This window comes from Podarcis raffonei, chromosome 8 (assembly GCF_027172205.1).
Source record: "Podarcis raffonei isolate rPodRaf1 chromosome 8, rPodRaf1.pri, whole genome shotgun sequence".
Lineage (NCBI taxonomy): Eukaryota > Metazoa > Chordata > Lepidosauria > Squamata > Lacertidae > Podarcis > Podarcis raffonei.
Window position 1 is genome coordinate 81,936,148 of NC_070609.1, and position 16,835 is coordinate 81,952,982.

Below are 16,835 nucleotides of genomic sequence, written 5' to 3' on the forward strand. Positions count from 1 at the left end.
TGCGCCCCCAGGGCCTCCTGGAGTCGTGGTACCAAATGATGGACAGCCACTTCCACAGGAAATGAAGAGTGGGGACTCCACAAGCCTACAAAGTTTGGGAGGCTGCGAACCAACTGATCCGTTTCGGCCGTCCTCAGGGCAGGAGGCTCACCAGACCAAGTAAAGACAGACAGACAGACACACAAGCCCAAGATACACGCAAGATGGACTTCTTCAAGAGCAAAAGATGAAGAGAACCCACTAATCACTACGCAAGCATAGTCTTGCTGACTCTTTGGAATGAAGGCATCTCAACTTGTAGTGGAGTTGGGGAGGCCTGGGTCACACTTGCAATACCAGAGCTCTCCCCTCCTCTGTTTAATTCAAGGCATAAGAAAGCATGCCTAGGAAAGGAGGTACAGCGCATCTTCTCTCCCTGCCTGAAGTTCAGCATACGAGTTGGGATTGCAATGGCTCCTGGCCCCACAGTGCTGCAGGGAGGCTGGAAGGAGAGACAGGCAGCTCACAAGTCCAAGGAAGCTCTGTTTCTTCAAGGAAGTTTGTCCAGTCCCACCAGTCAAGGGGTCTCCGAAACCGACCGCCGTATTTCAGTACAATAAAAAATGGCTTTGTCATGAGGCAGACAGTCTTCTCTGCAGTCCTGACACCTGTCCACAGCTGAAAGCTCCAGGTTTTGTGCCTTTGTCGAGCTGCTGAGCACCCGAGAGTTCACAGTGGTGGAGGGCACTGGTAAAGCAAAAGCAGTTAGATGCCTGCAAGAGTTTGGCTGTGGTGTAGAGTTTGCTGACACCACACAAACAGCCAGGATTTGGGGCCCTCTTTCAAATTCAGTAACCCTTAAGTTATTAAGGCCACAAGGGGGGGGGGAGGAAGGGAGAACATGTCAGCTGCAGGTCCATGGGCCTAACAAGCCTTTAAAATTTCTTTTACTTGGGGTTATGTCTACAAATGTCCGGATGATTCAGCTCCAGACTCAATACAGGCATATTCTTTGGCTGAGCAAGGACAGACAGTACTTCAGCAAGACTTTCAGGGGCTACTTCTTCAGCGGCACTGAAACTGCCCATGTCAGCTGGGGTCTTGACACACAAGGTACATCATTCGAGGTGCATCTTCGAGTTTGTGATGGGGGCATTTCTCCGCAAGGCAGCTCATCTTCCTCCTGCAAAGGCTGCCAACGATGGCTGGTAGGTTGTGACATGCTTGTCCTGCTGGGAAATCTCTCAGATTTAGCTTGGAGATAGAAGCCCCAAGGGCAGCGTTTTTAGAAAATGTGGCCTGCTCTGCACCTGGGGCTAGGGCAGAGGTGCGGGATTTCAATTGGGAAAGTCAACAGTGTTGCCAGGAAGGAAAGGGTTTTGGAGAAGCCAGGCCCCAGAATATTTCCCAAGCAAAAAGAGAGTCTGCGTGGAAATGAGCAGCACCCGTTCCCCCTAAGAAGACACTGGGGGTGAGGAGAAATGAGCCATGGGGGAGGTTTGTATCCTGCCTCTCAGCTTTAAGCAGAATGCCCTTAACCTAGAATTGCACACACACGCAATAAATATACCAGTCCATTCAACTCAATACATTTTCCCTGAACTTTCCAGTGTTCTGCAAGATTAAAAAAAAAAATTCCGCAGAAATATCTTACAAGTTTTACCATGTGTATGTGAGCGCACAAAACGTATACATATGTATGGATGTGTATGTCTGTCTACAGAGAGGGTTGGCGCTTGTTAGATGTGACCAAAATGGGTTCTCTTTTAAAATTTGGGTGGTTCCCCCTTTTGGGGGGGGGAAATGGCGCAAAAACTTCCAAGCCTATGGTGGCGAAGAGCCAGTCCCGCCCCCCACTGCATATGGGGGAGGGGAGACAGCACAACCTTATCCCCACCCCAAAGTCAGTGCATCTGAAACACAGACATGCGTGCAGACTTCTGCACTTTTAGCAAAATGAGAGGGGACACCGATGCAATTGTTTCCGGAGTAGAGGACATCTTCACAGTGGGTCAAATGGGGTGGTGCTTTGGGGTGAGGGCTGGGGACCCCTCCCAGCCATCGCAGAGCGCTGAGCTAGTCCCAAGGTCACGGGGCACCTCTTAGGTGTGGAGGAAGGCTGAGGGCACTCCCTCCTGCTGTGTTTCCCCCGGGCTACCCTCCAGTTCATCCCATTCCTTTTCTCTCTCCTCGGCTTTGGGGAACTTCACCAGACCTCGCACTTCCGCTGCGGGTTCATGGGGGAGCCCAGCGGGCACCCAAAGTGCTCCGAGAACTCTGGGGAATTGGAGATGGTTCCGATGACTCGGAAGCGGGAAGGGCTGTGAGAGTCGGTGACCAGTCCTTCGTGGGAGCTCTCTGGGGTGCGGACGGAGCACCAGACCTGGAAGGAGAGAGGAATCACAAGAGGAATTGCACATCCAGCTAAGTCTTATGCCCCCAGCTCAGTTGCAGAGATCACCCACAGAAGTGTCGTGGGTTGTTCCCCAAGTTGGTGAAGCTCGCTTAACAATGATGAGAAACTGAGCCTTTAAGTTTTGTTGGCACAGCCCAGTGGAACTCTCAGCCACTGGGATTTTAGCAGGCGCCTTCCGCGCCAATTTTTTTTAATGCCTGCTGAAAACCTTTCTATTCTGCCAGGCCTTTGCAGGCAATTAGGAAGACGTCCTTCCACAATGGTTAATTTATGGCCTGCTTTTTTAAACTTTTAAAATATGGTTTTGGTTATATGTTTTTATTATTGTCAACCATACAGCAGTAGACCTATTGAAATTAATGGGACTGAGTTTGCCATGAGCATTCATTTAAGTGGTTCTACTCTCGAGTAACATCAGCTACCACCCAAGGCATTGTAAGGAGAGAGAACAGCATCTTGGAAATCCTCGAGAATCCCATTATTATCATGGAGAGATGAGCTATTGAAAGGAGGGCAAATTTATGGGAAAGTGTTTATTTGTAAATCGCTGGGATGTGAAGTATCACCATAATATTCAACAGGATGTATTATTTCATGCAAATCAGAGTTACTTTTCTGCTCCTGTAAATCTTGAGTTTTAATCCACGCTAAGGGTTGTCTCCAACTACAGTGGTACCTCGGGTTAAGAACTTAATTCGTTCCGGAGGTCCGTTCTTAACCTGAAGCACCACTTTAGCTAATGGGGCCTCCCGCTGCCACTGCACCACCGCCGCACGATTTCTGTTCTCATCCTGAAGCAAAGTTCTTAACCTGAGGTACTATTTCTGGGTTAGTGGAGTCTGTAACCTGAAGCGTCTGCAACCTGAGGTACCACTGTATTAATTCAAAGCAGACCCACTGCAAAAAATGATCCTGGGTTATATCCAACTTTAGTCCTACTCAGACAAGACCCAGTGAAGCCAAAGGATATTACTAACGGTGGAGGCGGGGTATTATTTAGGCCAGACCCACTGAGATTAATAGGCCTAAATTGGTCGTGCTCCCCAACTTTGGATACAACCAAGGTCATGAAGCAGGGTACAACAGGTTTGCTAACTAGGTAATGATTTATTTGCATTTTTCTTCTAATGACCAAGAATGATCTTGAGGTCTTCGAGGGCACAGAAGACCGCTTCCAACTAATTACAGGCTTGGGTTACAACAATATAAAATACAGCATGAATAAACTGTTCAACATGCACAAAAATAGGATGGGTCCGAAAAATATACATGTTCTTTTTTTCTTGGAAATCAATAAAAAAATAAAAAATAAATATATATCTCTATACCCATACATCTCAGGTGTCAAAAGGCCTGCATATAGTTAGTCACAGCCTTCTCTGCCTGTAGCATCAAACCCAGAGACGAAACATAGCCCAGGCATGCCATCATCCACCCACCTCCAAAATGGGACACTCAGACCTACCTGGGCAAACCCCACAAAGAAGAGCTGGTAGTTGGTGAGGCCCAGCGTGGGCAAAGTCTCCTCTTCTCCATTTTTCCTCAACCAGTTCTGATAAGCCTGGAAGATGAGGAGGGAAAAGCGAATCAAAACAGGATGCCATAGAGCTGGAGAAGGCTCAGGTAAGCACAGCCAAAACGATCAAGGGGTTGGAGCAAGTTCCCTGGGAGGAAAGGGATAACACCTGCTTTATTGGGGGGGGGGCGTAGAAAAAAGGGAGAGCAACAGGGGGCATGATACAATTACTCATAGAGTGGAGAAAGTGGATCTCGTAGCGCTAGGACTCAGGGCCACCCAAGGAAACAGAATACCTGAAGGTTCAGGAAGAAATGACTTTTTCGCAAGTTTGAAACTATGGAACTCACTGCTGCAGGAGGCAGGGATGGCCACTGACTTGGAAGGTTAGATGATTAGATAAATTCATGGAATAGAGGGCTATCAAAGGTTACTAGCCGGGATGCCTACGTTCTGCCTCCATGGTCTGAGGCAGCAATGATTCTGGAAACTGCAGGAGGGGAGAGTTGCTCATGTGAGCCGGTCCTGTTTGTCGGCTTCACAGAAGGGGTATCTGGCTGGCCACTGTGAGAACAAGAATCAGGACTGGATGGGCCCCCCTTTGGCCCGACCCAGCAGGACTTATCATAAGTCCTTCCGACTCTTACAGCTAGATTACAGGAATAGTCACAGCAATTAACGCCTAGTCCACATTTAGCTCTTATACATATTTTCCCCATAGACCCATGGCTCCCAATGTGGGGCACATGCCCCACAGGGGGGCAATTTGATAATAAGTTATTAACAGTCAATGGCCTTTTAGGCTTCCTCCATGTGAATAGCTCACTTTTTGAATAGTAAGAATTATATGTTAATGGCGTGGGGCGGGATCAGGATTTTAGAGATGCTTAGGTGGGGCATAGGGACGTGGATGGCGCTGTGGGTTAAACTACAGAGCCTAGGACTTGCTGATCAGAAGGTCGGCGGTTCAAATCCCCGCGATGGGGTGAGCTCCCGTTGCTCGGTCCCTGCTCCTGCCAACCTAGCAGTTCGAAAGCACGTCAAAGTGCAAGTAGATAAATAGGTACCGCTCCAGCAGGAAGGTAAACGGTGTTTTCATACGCTGCTCTGGTTCGCCAGAAGCGGCTTAGTCATGCTGGCCACATGACCCGGAAGCTGTACGCCGGCTCCCTCGGCCAGTAAAGCGAGATGAGCGCCGCAACCCCAGAGTCGGTCACGACTGGACCTAATGGTCAGGGGTCCCTTTACCTTTACCTTTTAGGTGGGGCATGGCCAAAAAAAGGTTGGGAACCACTGCTATAGACTGGATTTACAGAACAAAGACCTGATAAACTTGCTTGTGCAAGCAGCGAGAATTATTATAGCTAGACCCTGAAAGAACCTGGAAGGAGTAAATGTTACAAATTAGTATTATGTACAAATTAGTATTATGGCAGATTGCAGTGTTAGAAAAACTGATGACTAAACAGAGATTTGCACAAGGACAATTTTACTGCAACTTGGGCTGGCTTTGCAGATTTTATGAAAATAGCCAAACATGGCAATCTTCTGGCACCAACTCTTTGTAATATGTGGCTCACAACTTTCCTAACCTCTCCTTTGATGACCTAGGCTCCCCTGTGGGGGGAAAAAATAACACCTCTTAATACCACTAGGTGGTGCTATAGTTATTCTGAATTAAGGTTTGATTATTTTTATTCACTCCATCTCAAAGCATTATTTATTTTAAGATTTTGCACTGCATTTGGGTTTTTTTTTTCATTCTTTACGTGCACTGTGATTTACATATTATTTGTGGTTTGATTAGTTTGCCATTTTTTAATGATTCTGTATTTAAGCCAATATAACACCAAATCAGTTATTGTGCATGGAAATTCCAATTTCGGCGTTTTACAGCTTGTATTTTGCAAATACGATGTTGTTCTTGTAGTTAAAAAAATAATAACAACCATTATTTTTTAAGAAAAGGAAGAGACACAAAGCTGCGGTGTTCAATTTAGAGACTATTTGTGAGAAATTGGGATGAGTGCTCTAAGCAAGTGGCCTTGGCCTTTTCTCTCTATGGCTTGAGACTCGCATATCAATTTTGGGGTTTTTTTGCGGGGGGACGGGGACGGTAAACAACAGCTTTACTTGGCAACCTCATCCCCGCTCCTCTTTTGCCAGGCAGCTTCTGCAGCTGCAGCAAAGAAGACCCCACAGCTCCCAAAGTCTGATTGAAAGGCCTGAGGGAGTCTCACCCGGTAGGCGGCTTTGAGCCCTCCGTTGTCGGCGATGTTCTCCCCCAGGGTGTGCTTGCCATTGATGGCCTCCCCGTGGACTGTGTAGTTGCCGTACTGTTCCACCATGCACTCGGTCTGTTGCTTAAAGGCCTCCACTGACGAATTCTTCCACCAGGGGCGGAGGTTGCCGTCCTTGTCGTACTCCCGGCCTGCAAGGACCAAGGAAGTTAGCAAAAAGAATCACAGAATCACAGAATTCTGGAGTTGGAAGGGACCCCCCCAAGGGCCATCTAGTCAAACACCCTGCAATGCGGAAATCGCAGCTAAACGCACAAAATGATATTGTGCCACCCCCCCCATCTCAATACTCCGCAGTGTGGAATGAACGAAATAATTTGAGAACATTTAAATATCCTTTTATGTGCTAATTGTATGTGTGTGGTGGGGTGTACTTGGATGTTACGACAATGAAATGTTTGTATGCTTATATACAACTGTAAACTTTTACTTATAGATCCTTATTGTTGCTTTTTAAAGCAACGCCCAGGAAAAGTTCTGCTCTGCCCCACGAGTTTACTTTGCAAGAAAAATCTAACCATTTGCAAGAAGTTTGCTAAGGGTTTAAAAATGAAACAGCCCGAAGTGGCAAACACCGCAGCAAAAAAAATGTGTGGGGTGGGGTGGAGAGGAGGAAGATAAATTCTAGAAGATGAATTAAAGAGATGGAGGGAAGGCGGTCCTGACCTTGGTCGTCAAAAGCATGAGTCAGTTCATGGCCCACGACCACACCAATCCCACCGAAATTCAGTGCCCTACAGGGAGAAAGAAAATGTGAGTACAGTCATGCCTCATGTTGCGTCCGCTTCAGGTTGCGTTCTTTTGGGTTGTGGACTGCCGAAACACGGAAGCACCGGAACAGGTTACTTCCAGGTTTCGGCAGCTGCGCATGCGCAGAAGCGCTAAATCGCATTTTGCACATAAGCGCCGAATCGCAACCCGCGTGTGCGCAGACGCGGGTTGCGAATGTGCATCCCACACAGATCACGTTCGCAACCCGAGCATCCACTGTAAGTCAGAAATACATTTGTTGGCTCCACGGAGGAGCCAGCCCCAATCTGCTGGCTCCAGGGGAACTGCTGCAAACAATAAGGACATAAGAAGAGCCTGCTGGATCACACTAACAGCTCACCTAGTCCAGCATCCTGTTCTCACAGGGCCAACTGCTTGCAGGGAAACCTGCAAGCAGAATTCTAGCCCAAGAGCAACTGTTCCTTCCTGCGGTTTCTGGCAACAGGCATGGCTGCCTCCGACCGTGGAGTCACAGCACAGCGATTGCTGCTAGTAGCCTTCTCCTCCTCCAGGATTTTGTCTAATCCTCTTTCCAAGCCACCCGGGTTGGTGGCCCTTACTGCCTCCTGTGGGAGGGAGTTCCACAGATTAACTCTGCGCTGTGTGAAGGAGGAGGTCTTCCTTTTACCCGTACCGAACATTCAGCGTCACTGGATTCCCAACCAGCTCTAGCGGTTTCGAGGGATAACTTTTCTCTCCCTCTCCACTTTTTTCACACCATGAATAACTTTGTAAACTTCTATCATGTCACCTTTCCTCTAAGCCAGTCTTTCTCAACCTGTGGGTCCCCAGATGTTGTTGAACTACAACTCCCATCACCCCTAGCTAGCAAGGCCAGAGGTCAGGGTTGATGGGAGCTGTAGTCCAACAACATCTGGGGACCCACAGGTTGAGAACCCCTGCAAGAAGTCCCAAATACTGCAACTTTTCTTCATAGGCGAGTCGCTCCACCCCGCTGAGCTTTTTGGGTTGCCCTTTTCTCAACAATGCTGATTCTCAGCAGAGCTGGGTTTAGGTTTGATGAGGCCCTAAGCTACTAAAGGTAATGGGGCCCTTTATATGTCCAGCTATCCTTTGTCAACAACAAATTGTCACTGTAGCGCTGTGGGTTAAACCACAGAGCCTAGGACTTGCCGATCAGAAGGTCGGCGGTTCGAATCCCTGCGACGGGGTGAGCTCCCGTTGCTCGGTCCCTGCTCCTGCCAACCTAGCAGTTCGAAACCACATCATAGTGCAAGTAGATAAATAGGTACCGCTCCGGCGGGAAGGTAAACGGTGTTTCCGTGCGCTGCTCTGGTTCGCCAGAAGCAGCTTAGTCATGCTGTCCACATGACCCGGAAGCTGTACTCCGGCTCCCTTGGCCAATAAAGCAAGATGAGCGCTGCAACCCCAGAGTCATCCGCGACTGGACCTAATGGTCAGGGGTCCCTTTACCTTTACCTTATATACTATATGGTCATTTATGGACCTAATAGGTATCTAAAGCCATCTGCACATAACAAAATCTGTATTTTATCGAAGTAATTGTTGAACTTATCTTATATTTTGGAAATGTACATCCAGTTTTTCCCCCTTAAAATTTTTTTGGGGCCCCCAAGAAAGTGGGGCCCTATACGTAAATCTGGCACTGATTCTCAGCCACCTTCTCTAGCGGTTGGCAACACTTTCTCTCCCTGGACCACACGCACACATACCCAGCGAGGTGCGAGGTACGGTTTGTACAACGAAAGCTTCAAAATTGACTGCAGTTGCCCCATTGCTCGAACCCATGGGCTGAGATGCTCTGATGTGACGGCACATTCACCAACATTCTACCTCTTGAGTTGGGGAGGCAGAGCTGTGGAATTTGACTGGACCAATGGAGGTGGCTGTGATGTGAGGGAACTGGTTTGGCAGGAAGACAGCCATCCAGAAAGGGCCGAGGAACAAGGACCAGGCTCATGTGGCGCACAGATGGGCCTACCGAAAATATGCTAGTGAAGGCTTTCCCCTGACATGTGACCCCAGTCATTTATGGAAGATTGATTTCATATCTGATGGAAAATGTTCTGGTGTTTTTGGAGTCCGCCAGGATATTTTATTGCTTTTGGAGTTCGTAGCATTGTTTTTATAATTTTTATCTTGCACTAATTTTGCTCTGACGGCATTATGCTGGGAAGCAGGGCGTATGAATCTGAGTAACAATAATGGGAGCTGGTAGGCTGATTCGCACAGAGGCCGGGCAGGAAGACACCTTAGAACCATGAAACTGTGCAGTTGGAACGGGACACCCCAGGGTCATCTAGCCCAACCCCCTGCGATGCAGGAATTGCAACTATAGCATCCCTGACAGATGGCCATCCAACCTCTGCTTAAAAACCTCCCGTGAAGGAGAGTCTTTCACCTTCTGAGGGACTCCATTCTCCTGCTGAATAGCTCCTAACGTCAGAATTTCATCCCTTAGTCATATGAATCCATTGGTTTGGGTCCTTCCCTCCGGAGCAGCAGAAAACAAGCTTGCTCCATCTTCCATGTGACAGCCCTTTAGCTGTTTGAAGATGTCTATCCTATCACCTCTCTTTTTCTCTTCTCCAGGCTGAACGTACTCAACTCCCTCAACCGTTCCTCATCAGGCTTGGTTTCTAGACCCCTTTTTCATCTCGGTTACAGCTTGTCAATATCCTCCTTACAACTGTGGTGCCCAGTTTAAGCTTTACAGACACAGGAGGCCTCTAATGGCATTTTAGTCTCCATCCATCACCTCTGAGACCATAGTGCTTTACTTCCAGCCGCACTTTAAAAAAACAACCAATCCCTGCTGGAGTTTTTCCTGAAGCTCACGGCAGTGAGGCTGAATTGGGAGGGGTGTTAATGCCCTCCCCCTCCCTTGCCAAACACTGAATATCTGATTGGGTGTGGGGTGACAGAAAGAGAGTGAAGCATTCGTACTTTGGGGAGCTTCGGGTGTAGAATGGAGGCTGCAGGATCCCAGCAGGAAAGACGATTTCATTCTTGGTCGGGGAGTAATAAGCATTCACTGTTGGGGGAGTCATGCTCCATCTGCAGAAGAAGAAGGAGGGGGAGAGAGAGGGGGAAGAGTATGCTCCATCAGCCCAATTTGGGTTTTTGGCATTTCCCATTCCTCAACCTCAAAGTCTTCATGGGTAAACCTAAAACATGTCTATAAATTGCACCCTTGGCCCTGGGGGCCTTTTACTGCTCACTGCAGATCTGTTAGTCAGGGCAGGGGGTAGGGAGTACTCTGCACATGCCTGCAAAGCTTGCACTTCGGCACTGAGCTGAGCTCTCTCCCTTGAATGCCAGCCTCCAGCTGGAATTATGCAAGACTGCACAAGCAAATGCAAAAATGCAGTGGGAGCAGGAAATAGGCAGGAATGATTGAGGACATAAAAGTTTGTCTTTTTCTTGGAATGCAGGATGCACGACTTGGATGACCAGCAACATGGCCCTCTCAGTTTATTTCTTCAATATATAGCGACTGGATTGCAGAATCTGTAAGAACCGGGGGACATTATCTTCTGCCAACTTGGATAAAAGATTCCCTCTCTGTCTCTCTCACACACACACACGAACACACACTAACAGCAACCTCCTCCTCAAAGTTTGAGAAGTGAGGTTACAGGGAACCAGGCAGAGGGCCTTCTCGGCAGTGCTGCCCGCCCTGTGGCAGGCCCTCCCACCAGATGTCAAGAAAATAAACAACTATCTGACTTTTAGAAGACATCTGAAGGCAGCCCTGTATAGGGACATTTTTAATGCTTGATCATAGAATCATAGAGTTGGAAGAGACCACAAGGGCCATCGAGTCCAACCCCCTGCCAAGCAGGAAACACCATCAGAGCACTCCTGACATATGGTTGTCAAGTCTCTGCTTAAAGACCTCCAAAGAAGGAGACTCCACCACATTCCTTGGCAGCAAATTCCACTGTCAAACAGCTCTTACTGTCAGGAAGTTCTTCCTAATGTTTAGGTGGAATCTTCTTTCTTGTAGTTTGGATCCATTGCTTCTCTGGAGCAGCAGAAAACAACCTTTCTCCCTCCTCTATGTGACATCCTTTTATATATTTGAACATGGCTATCATATCACCCCTTAACCTCCTCTTCTCCAGGCTAAACATGCCCAGCTCCCTTAGCCGTTCCTCATAAGGCACTTCGGCACTGAGCTGTGATGTCTGAGTGATGTCTCTGTGATGTCTCACTGTGTTTTAATTCGCTGGAAACCGCCCAGAGTGGCTGGGGCAACCCAGTCAGATGGGTGGCATATAAATTTATTGTTATTGTCCAACAAAGTTGGTTGCCATCATTGCCTCCTGCTGCAGCGAGTTCCATAGTTTAACTATGCACAGCATAAAGAAATGCTTTCTTCCACCCGTCCTGAACCTTCCGACATTCAGCTTCAGCCAAAGCTTGGTGTGCCTGAAAAAATGCACGGTCAGAGTGGGCCAGCCCCCCTCCCCGGGGTTTGACACCCCCCTGGCATCCCGAGGTCGACTCACTGGTCGCGGTTTGGAGGCTTCCGGAGCTGCTCAGCGGCCACTCGGGCGGAGAAGTTGAGGAACTGCATGACGTTCTCATAGTACAGATCCGGGACGGCATCGTACTGCCAGGAAGCAAGAGGAGAAGAAGGAGAAGAAGAAGGAGAAGAAGAAGAAGAAGAAGAAGAAGGAGAAGGAGAAGGAGAAGGAGAAGGAGAAGGAGAAGGAGAAGGAGAAGGAGAAGGAGGAGAAGAAGAAGAGTTTGGATTTGAAATCCCGCTTTATCACTACCCAAAGGAGTCTCAAAGCGGCTAACATTCTCCTTTCCCTTCCTCCCCCACAACAAACACTCTGTGAGGTGAGTGGGGCTGAGAGACTTCAGAGAAGTGTGACTGGCCCAAGGTCACCCAGCAACTGCATGTGGAGGAGCGGGGAAGCGAACCTGATTCACCAGATTACGAGTCCACTGCTCTTAGCCACTACACCACACTGGCCCATCAGAATAGGGAAGCAAGGAGAGGCCAGGGCAGCTGGCCGCAGTCACCGCCAACCCTCCATTCCAAATCCTGCTGCTTGGCCTTAGTGGGCCTGCCCCACCTCCAACTCACATCCTTGAACACTTTGTCCAGCTCTTTGGGGTCCATGATGAACTTAGGGTAACCGATCATGTCGTAGATGGCGTCGGCTTTCTCCTTGGCGGACCGCCTCGTCTCCTCATCCATCCACGGGAGGGTGGCCAAGCTCTCTTCGAAGGCCATCTTGATCTCCTTAATCATTTCCTCAGCCTGGTGGAGACAAAGCACGAGGTCACGAGGCGGGACCGCTTCTTTTAACAGGAATTGGGGGGCAGGGGAGGTCCTGGCAAATGGTCGGTGTGTGTGAGGCTTCAGGGAATCCCATCCCCCTCCCTCACGGCTGGCAGCCAGAAATGGAAAACAAGGGGTTCTTACAAAGGTAATTTATTCAATATTCACAGAGAGAGATGATATTTATTTATTTATTTATTTATTTATTTATTTATTTATTTATACATACATACATACATACATACATACATACATACATACCCCGCCCATCTGGCTGGGTTTCCCCAGCCTCTCTGGGCGGCTTCCAATAAAACACTAAAATACAATAACTTATTAAACATTAAAAGCTTTCCTAAACAGGGCTGCCTTCAGACGTCTTCTAAAAGTTTGGTAGTTATTTTGGTTGCCCTTCTCCCTTCTCGGGGAAAAGCCCCCAAGAGCAGCACACACGCTCCGCGTGGCTCTTGCGGGCTTTTCTGGGAGGTGGGGGAAGGGACAGAGCACGACTAAGCCAGAAGCTAGAACAGCGAGATGGAATGCAGCGATCCCTCTTGCTGTTCTGGCTTCTGGGATAGCTGCGCAGCCTCTTCAGGACAGCGGGATGAAGGCTCCCCGCTGCCCTGAAGAGGCTGCGCCTGGCTAAGCCAGAAGCTAGAACAGTGAGAGGGAGCGCTGCGCAGCGATCTCTCTCGCTGTTCTGGCTTCTGGGATAGCTGCACAGCCTGCATTCGCTCCATAAGACGCACACACATTTCCCCTTACTTTTTAGGAGGAAAAAAGTGTGTCTTATAGAGCTAAAAATACTGTATATGCATTGTATATGTGATATAATTTTGTGCCACCAGACGGCGATCTGGAGCTGCCTTTTTCTCTACCTGTTTTCCCTGTTTAAATTTACAATACTTTAAACTGAAACGCTTCTTTGATGTGTTTAGATCCAGCCTAAATTGGGACTTTCTGCTAAACACAAGTAAGCTAAATATGTTAGATTAGATTAGCAGAACGGACCTCTGGGAGAAACTTTGGAGGAAAGATTTAAAATTTACTCACTGAAAGAAAATTATATGAAAATGACACATAGATGGTATTTAACTCCGAGCAGATTAGCTAAAATGTAGAAATCTGAACCTGATGTATGTTGGAAATGCAAGTAAGTAGAAGGAGCATATGTGGTGGGTATGCAGAATAGCCAAAGAATACTGGGAAATGATATATAATGATATGAAAAAAGTTTTTTAAAAAACATTTCCCCCCCAAAACAGGCATTCCTTTTGGGAATGGTGCAGACAGAGGTACCCAGGAGTCAGAAAAAGTTATTTATGTATGCAACTACAGCTGTTTGGATTTTCAAAACAAAATTTTTTTCCCCTTCCAGTAGCACCTAAGTTAGTTCTTGGTATGAGCTTTCATGTGCATGCACACGTCTTCAGATAAGAAGGTATCTGATCAGATAACTTCAGATAAGAAGGTATCTTCAGATAAGATGGTATCTGAAGAAGTGTGCATGCACACGAAAGCTCATACCAAGAACTAACTTAGTTGGTCTTTAAGGTGCTACTGGAAGGAAAAAAAATTTTTGTTTTGACTATGGCAGACCAACACGGCTACCTATCTTTGTTTGGATTTTGTTAGCCCAAAAATTGAGGGTGAGAGAGGTCCCTAAGAAGGAGAGGTGCCAACTTAAAATGATAGGATATGCAGCGTTAACAGAATAAGAGAATGAGATTATCAAGTATCTAAAGAGGAGCGGAAAATCTTTGTGGAATATTTGGAAAATAACTGTAAACAAGTGAAAACGCTAGTGGGATTAATGTAAGTTCAACTGTATAATGTATAATAGAGAACTATGACTGGGGGGGGGGATGAAATTAAACGTTGTTCTCCCTCCCCACCCAAGAATATACAGAAATTATAGGAAAATTAAAAGAACCATGGAAGAGGCAGAAGGGAAGTTGATGAAGGTACTATTGCAATACAGTCATACCTCGGGTTATAGGCGCTTCAGGTTGCGTTTTTTTTGGGTTATGGACACGCCAAAACCCGGAAGTACTCCGGAACAGGCTACTTATGGGTTTTGGAGGTCGCACATGCGCAGAAGTGCTAAATCGTGCTTTGCGCATCCGCAGAAGCACCAAATCGCAACCCGCGCGTGCGCAGACGCGGTGCTGTGGGTTGCGAACGTGCCTCCTGCACGGATCACATTCGCTAGCTGAGCATCCACTGTAGTGGATATTTAATGGTGGAAATGTATATTGGGAAAACTCTAATAAAATAAGATTAGCGGAACTGGCCCTGTAACAGTCACCGCCTTACCACTGCCTTGCTGTCTTCCGCGAAGGAGGCCTTGACGAACATGGCACCCAGCGCAAAGCCCAGGTTGATGTCTGTGTCGCTGATGCAGTACTTCCATCGGGGCAGGCAGGTCTGTGGGGCAGAAGGAGACCCTTGGTGTCAGCGGCACTGGCGGAGGAAGGGGGTGCGGCTCACCCTGGGTGTCATCCCTGGGCAGGGTGACATCACCCCCTTGGGACGCTCGCCATGGGCGGCTAGCCCCACCCCTGGGTGCACAGCATGTACGCCGCTCCAGGTGCCAGAGCAGCTAGCTCCGCCTCTCATCAGCGGAGGAACTTGGGGCAACTCAGGGCCAGAGATGAACGCCACCAGCAAGCCCCATCTTTCTCCCCACCCAGGAAGCAGGAGGGTGATGGTCCCTGGAGAGCAACTCCTGGTGAGAAGCACCCAGGATGGACATAGATGGAACACCAGGTCTACCAGTCTTTGAATTGCAGACAGCCGCCCAGCTCTTTGCCTTAGGATGAGATTTCTGCTTTTCTTCTGTAGAGCTTTATTTATTTATTTATTTTTTAAAAATGCATATACAGTGGTAACTCAGGTTACAGACGCTTCAGGTTACAGACTCCGCTAACCCAGAAATAGTACCTCGGGTTTAAGAACTTTGCTTCAGGATGAGAACAGAAATTGCGTGGCTGCGGCAGCTGGAGGCCCCACCAGTGGTGCCTCAGGTTAAGAACAGTTTCAGGTTAAGAACAGACCTCCAGAATGACTCAAGTTATTAGCCCAAGGTACCACTGTATTTATTTACAATAGAACGTAACAAAATAAAGCAATGAGTGCCGCCCAAATTTCCTACTCGCCTTCTTTGAGCCGTACATGACCTCCATGAACTTCTCCTCTGCATCCTGGAAGCGCTGGTCCAGAAAGCCGGCTCCTTTCCTCACCAGGTGCCAGATCATGTAGTTGTGTAAGATACTGGAATAGAAAAAGGGGTGGGGTGGGGGGGGAAAGATGAGGACCTCTCCATCCTCTCCTGGAACTGGCTGCAAAAAGTGCCCTCCCCCCAATATCAGTTGCACACTGCAGGCATTGCAAGGGAGCCCCCTACTAGCCCTACCTGGTGTGCCTTTGGGGACTGCACCCGGGGACTCCTTCACGCAAAGCAGATGCCCCACCTCTGAGCTATGATCCTTAAAAATAAAGCAAGCTCCTAGTCCTCACTGTTCTGAAAAAAGGGCTAGTTTAAAGGAAGCTGATTTTTACCGAGTCCATCTAGCTCTGTATTGCCTACACTGACTGGCAGCAAGGGCTCTGCAGGGTTTCAGACAGGGAGCCTTTCCCCGGCCCCACCTGGAAGATGCTGCCGGCGGGGATTGAACCTGGGACCTTCTGCATGCAAAGCAGGTGCTCTGCTGCAGACGTTGTGTTCCTTCTGCTAAAGACGAACCAATATTCTAGTCCTCATGCTTCTGAATGAAGAGCTGATAGAACCAGGAAGTTACCTTACAGAGGATCAGAGCACCAGACTAAATCCGGGATCTTATGTATGCAAAGCAGGTGAGCTCCAGCCTTCTCCCTAAGCTTCCAATCCTTGTGGTTCTGAACAAAGGGCTGATCCAATCAATCAATCAATCAATCAATCAATCAATCAGTAAGGGCTGATTTAATAGCAGAGGAAACTGCCTTCCAACGAGCCCATCTAGACCCATATAGCCCACACTGGCTGGCAGTGGCTTCTCTGGGGTTTCAGGCAGGAGGTTTTTTTCCCAGCTGTACCTGCAGGGACTGAACCTGGAACCTTCTGCATGCAAAGCAGGTGCTCTGATCACTGAGCTAAGGCGAGATGGGAAGGAAACTTCCATCAGTTCAGCTCGCTCCCAGACCCAGCCGCACTCACCGCCTGTCTGTGTTGAGGATGAGATAGGAGACTTGCTCAAGGTACTCTTTGGCGTAGACCACCACTGGCTCCGTCTCGTTGATCTCCACCGGGGAGAAGACGGCGTTCAGCAGGGGCATCCAGTCCACGGCCGGAGAAAGGCTCTTTTTTTGCGGGAGCAGAAGAGGGGCAGGGCAGGGATGGGGAAGGTGCAAGAAGCAGAGACAAAGACAAGTTAGAGGTCTCTCTCTGGCTGGGGTGGCTGGCAGAATAGGACCAACAATTGAGCGGGCGGTAGAGAGAGGAACCCCTCCCTCCAAAACAAGCAAGCAAGCAAGCCTAGGGAAGCTGGAAGAATCCCAATAAGGATCGGGCTGTCTCCAGCTAAGTCCTAAACAGAG

General features: G+C 48.4%; 1 protein-coding gene across 4 annotated transcripts in view; it reads right to left on the reverse strand.

Moving 5' to 3' along the window:
• Positions 1–1,625: 1,625 nt before the first annotated feature.
• Positions 1,626–16,835, reverse strand: part of ECE1 (endothelin converting enzyme 1) — a 60,174-nt gene continuing 44,964 nt past the window's right edge. For all 4 annotated transcript variants that reach the window (XM_053401178.1, XM_053401180.1, XM_053401177.1 and 1 more), the window contains exons 9-18: positions 16,456–16,598; positions 15,419–15,533; positions 14,577–14,687; positions 12,066–12,242; positions 11,479–11,582; positions 9,911–10,021; positions 6,878–6,945; positions 6,152–6,342; positions 3,861–3,956; positions 1,626–2,362 (exon numbers count right to left, since the gene is read on the reverse strand). In XM_053401178.1, coding sequence (XP_053257153.1) covers positions 2,186–2,362; positions 3,861–3,956; positions 6,152–6,342; positions 6,878–6,945; positions 9,911–10,021; positions 11,479–11,582; positions 12,066–12,242; positions 14,577–14,687; positions 15,419–15,533; positions 16,456–16,598 — 1,293 coding nt within the window. In that variant the 3' untranslated portion in view covers positions 1,626–2,185. The remainder of the gene's footprint in view (positions 2,363–3,860; positions 3,957–6,151; positions 6,343–6,877; positions 6,946–9,910; positions 10,022–11,478; positions 11,583–12,065; positions 12,243–14,576; positions 14,688–15,418; positions 15,534–16,455; positions 16,599–16,835) is intronic.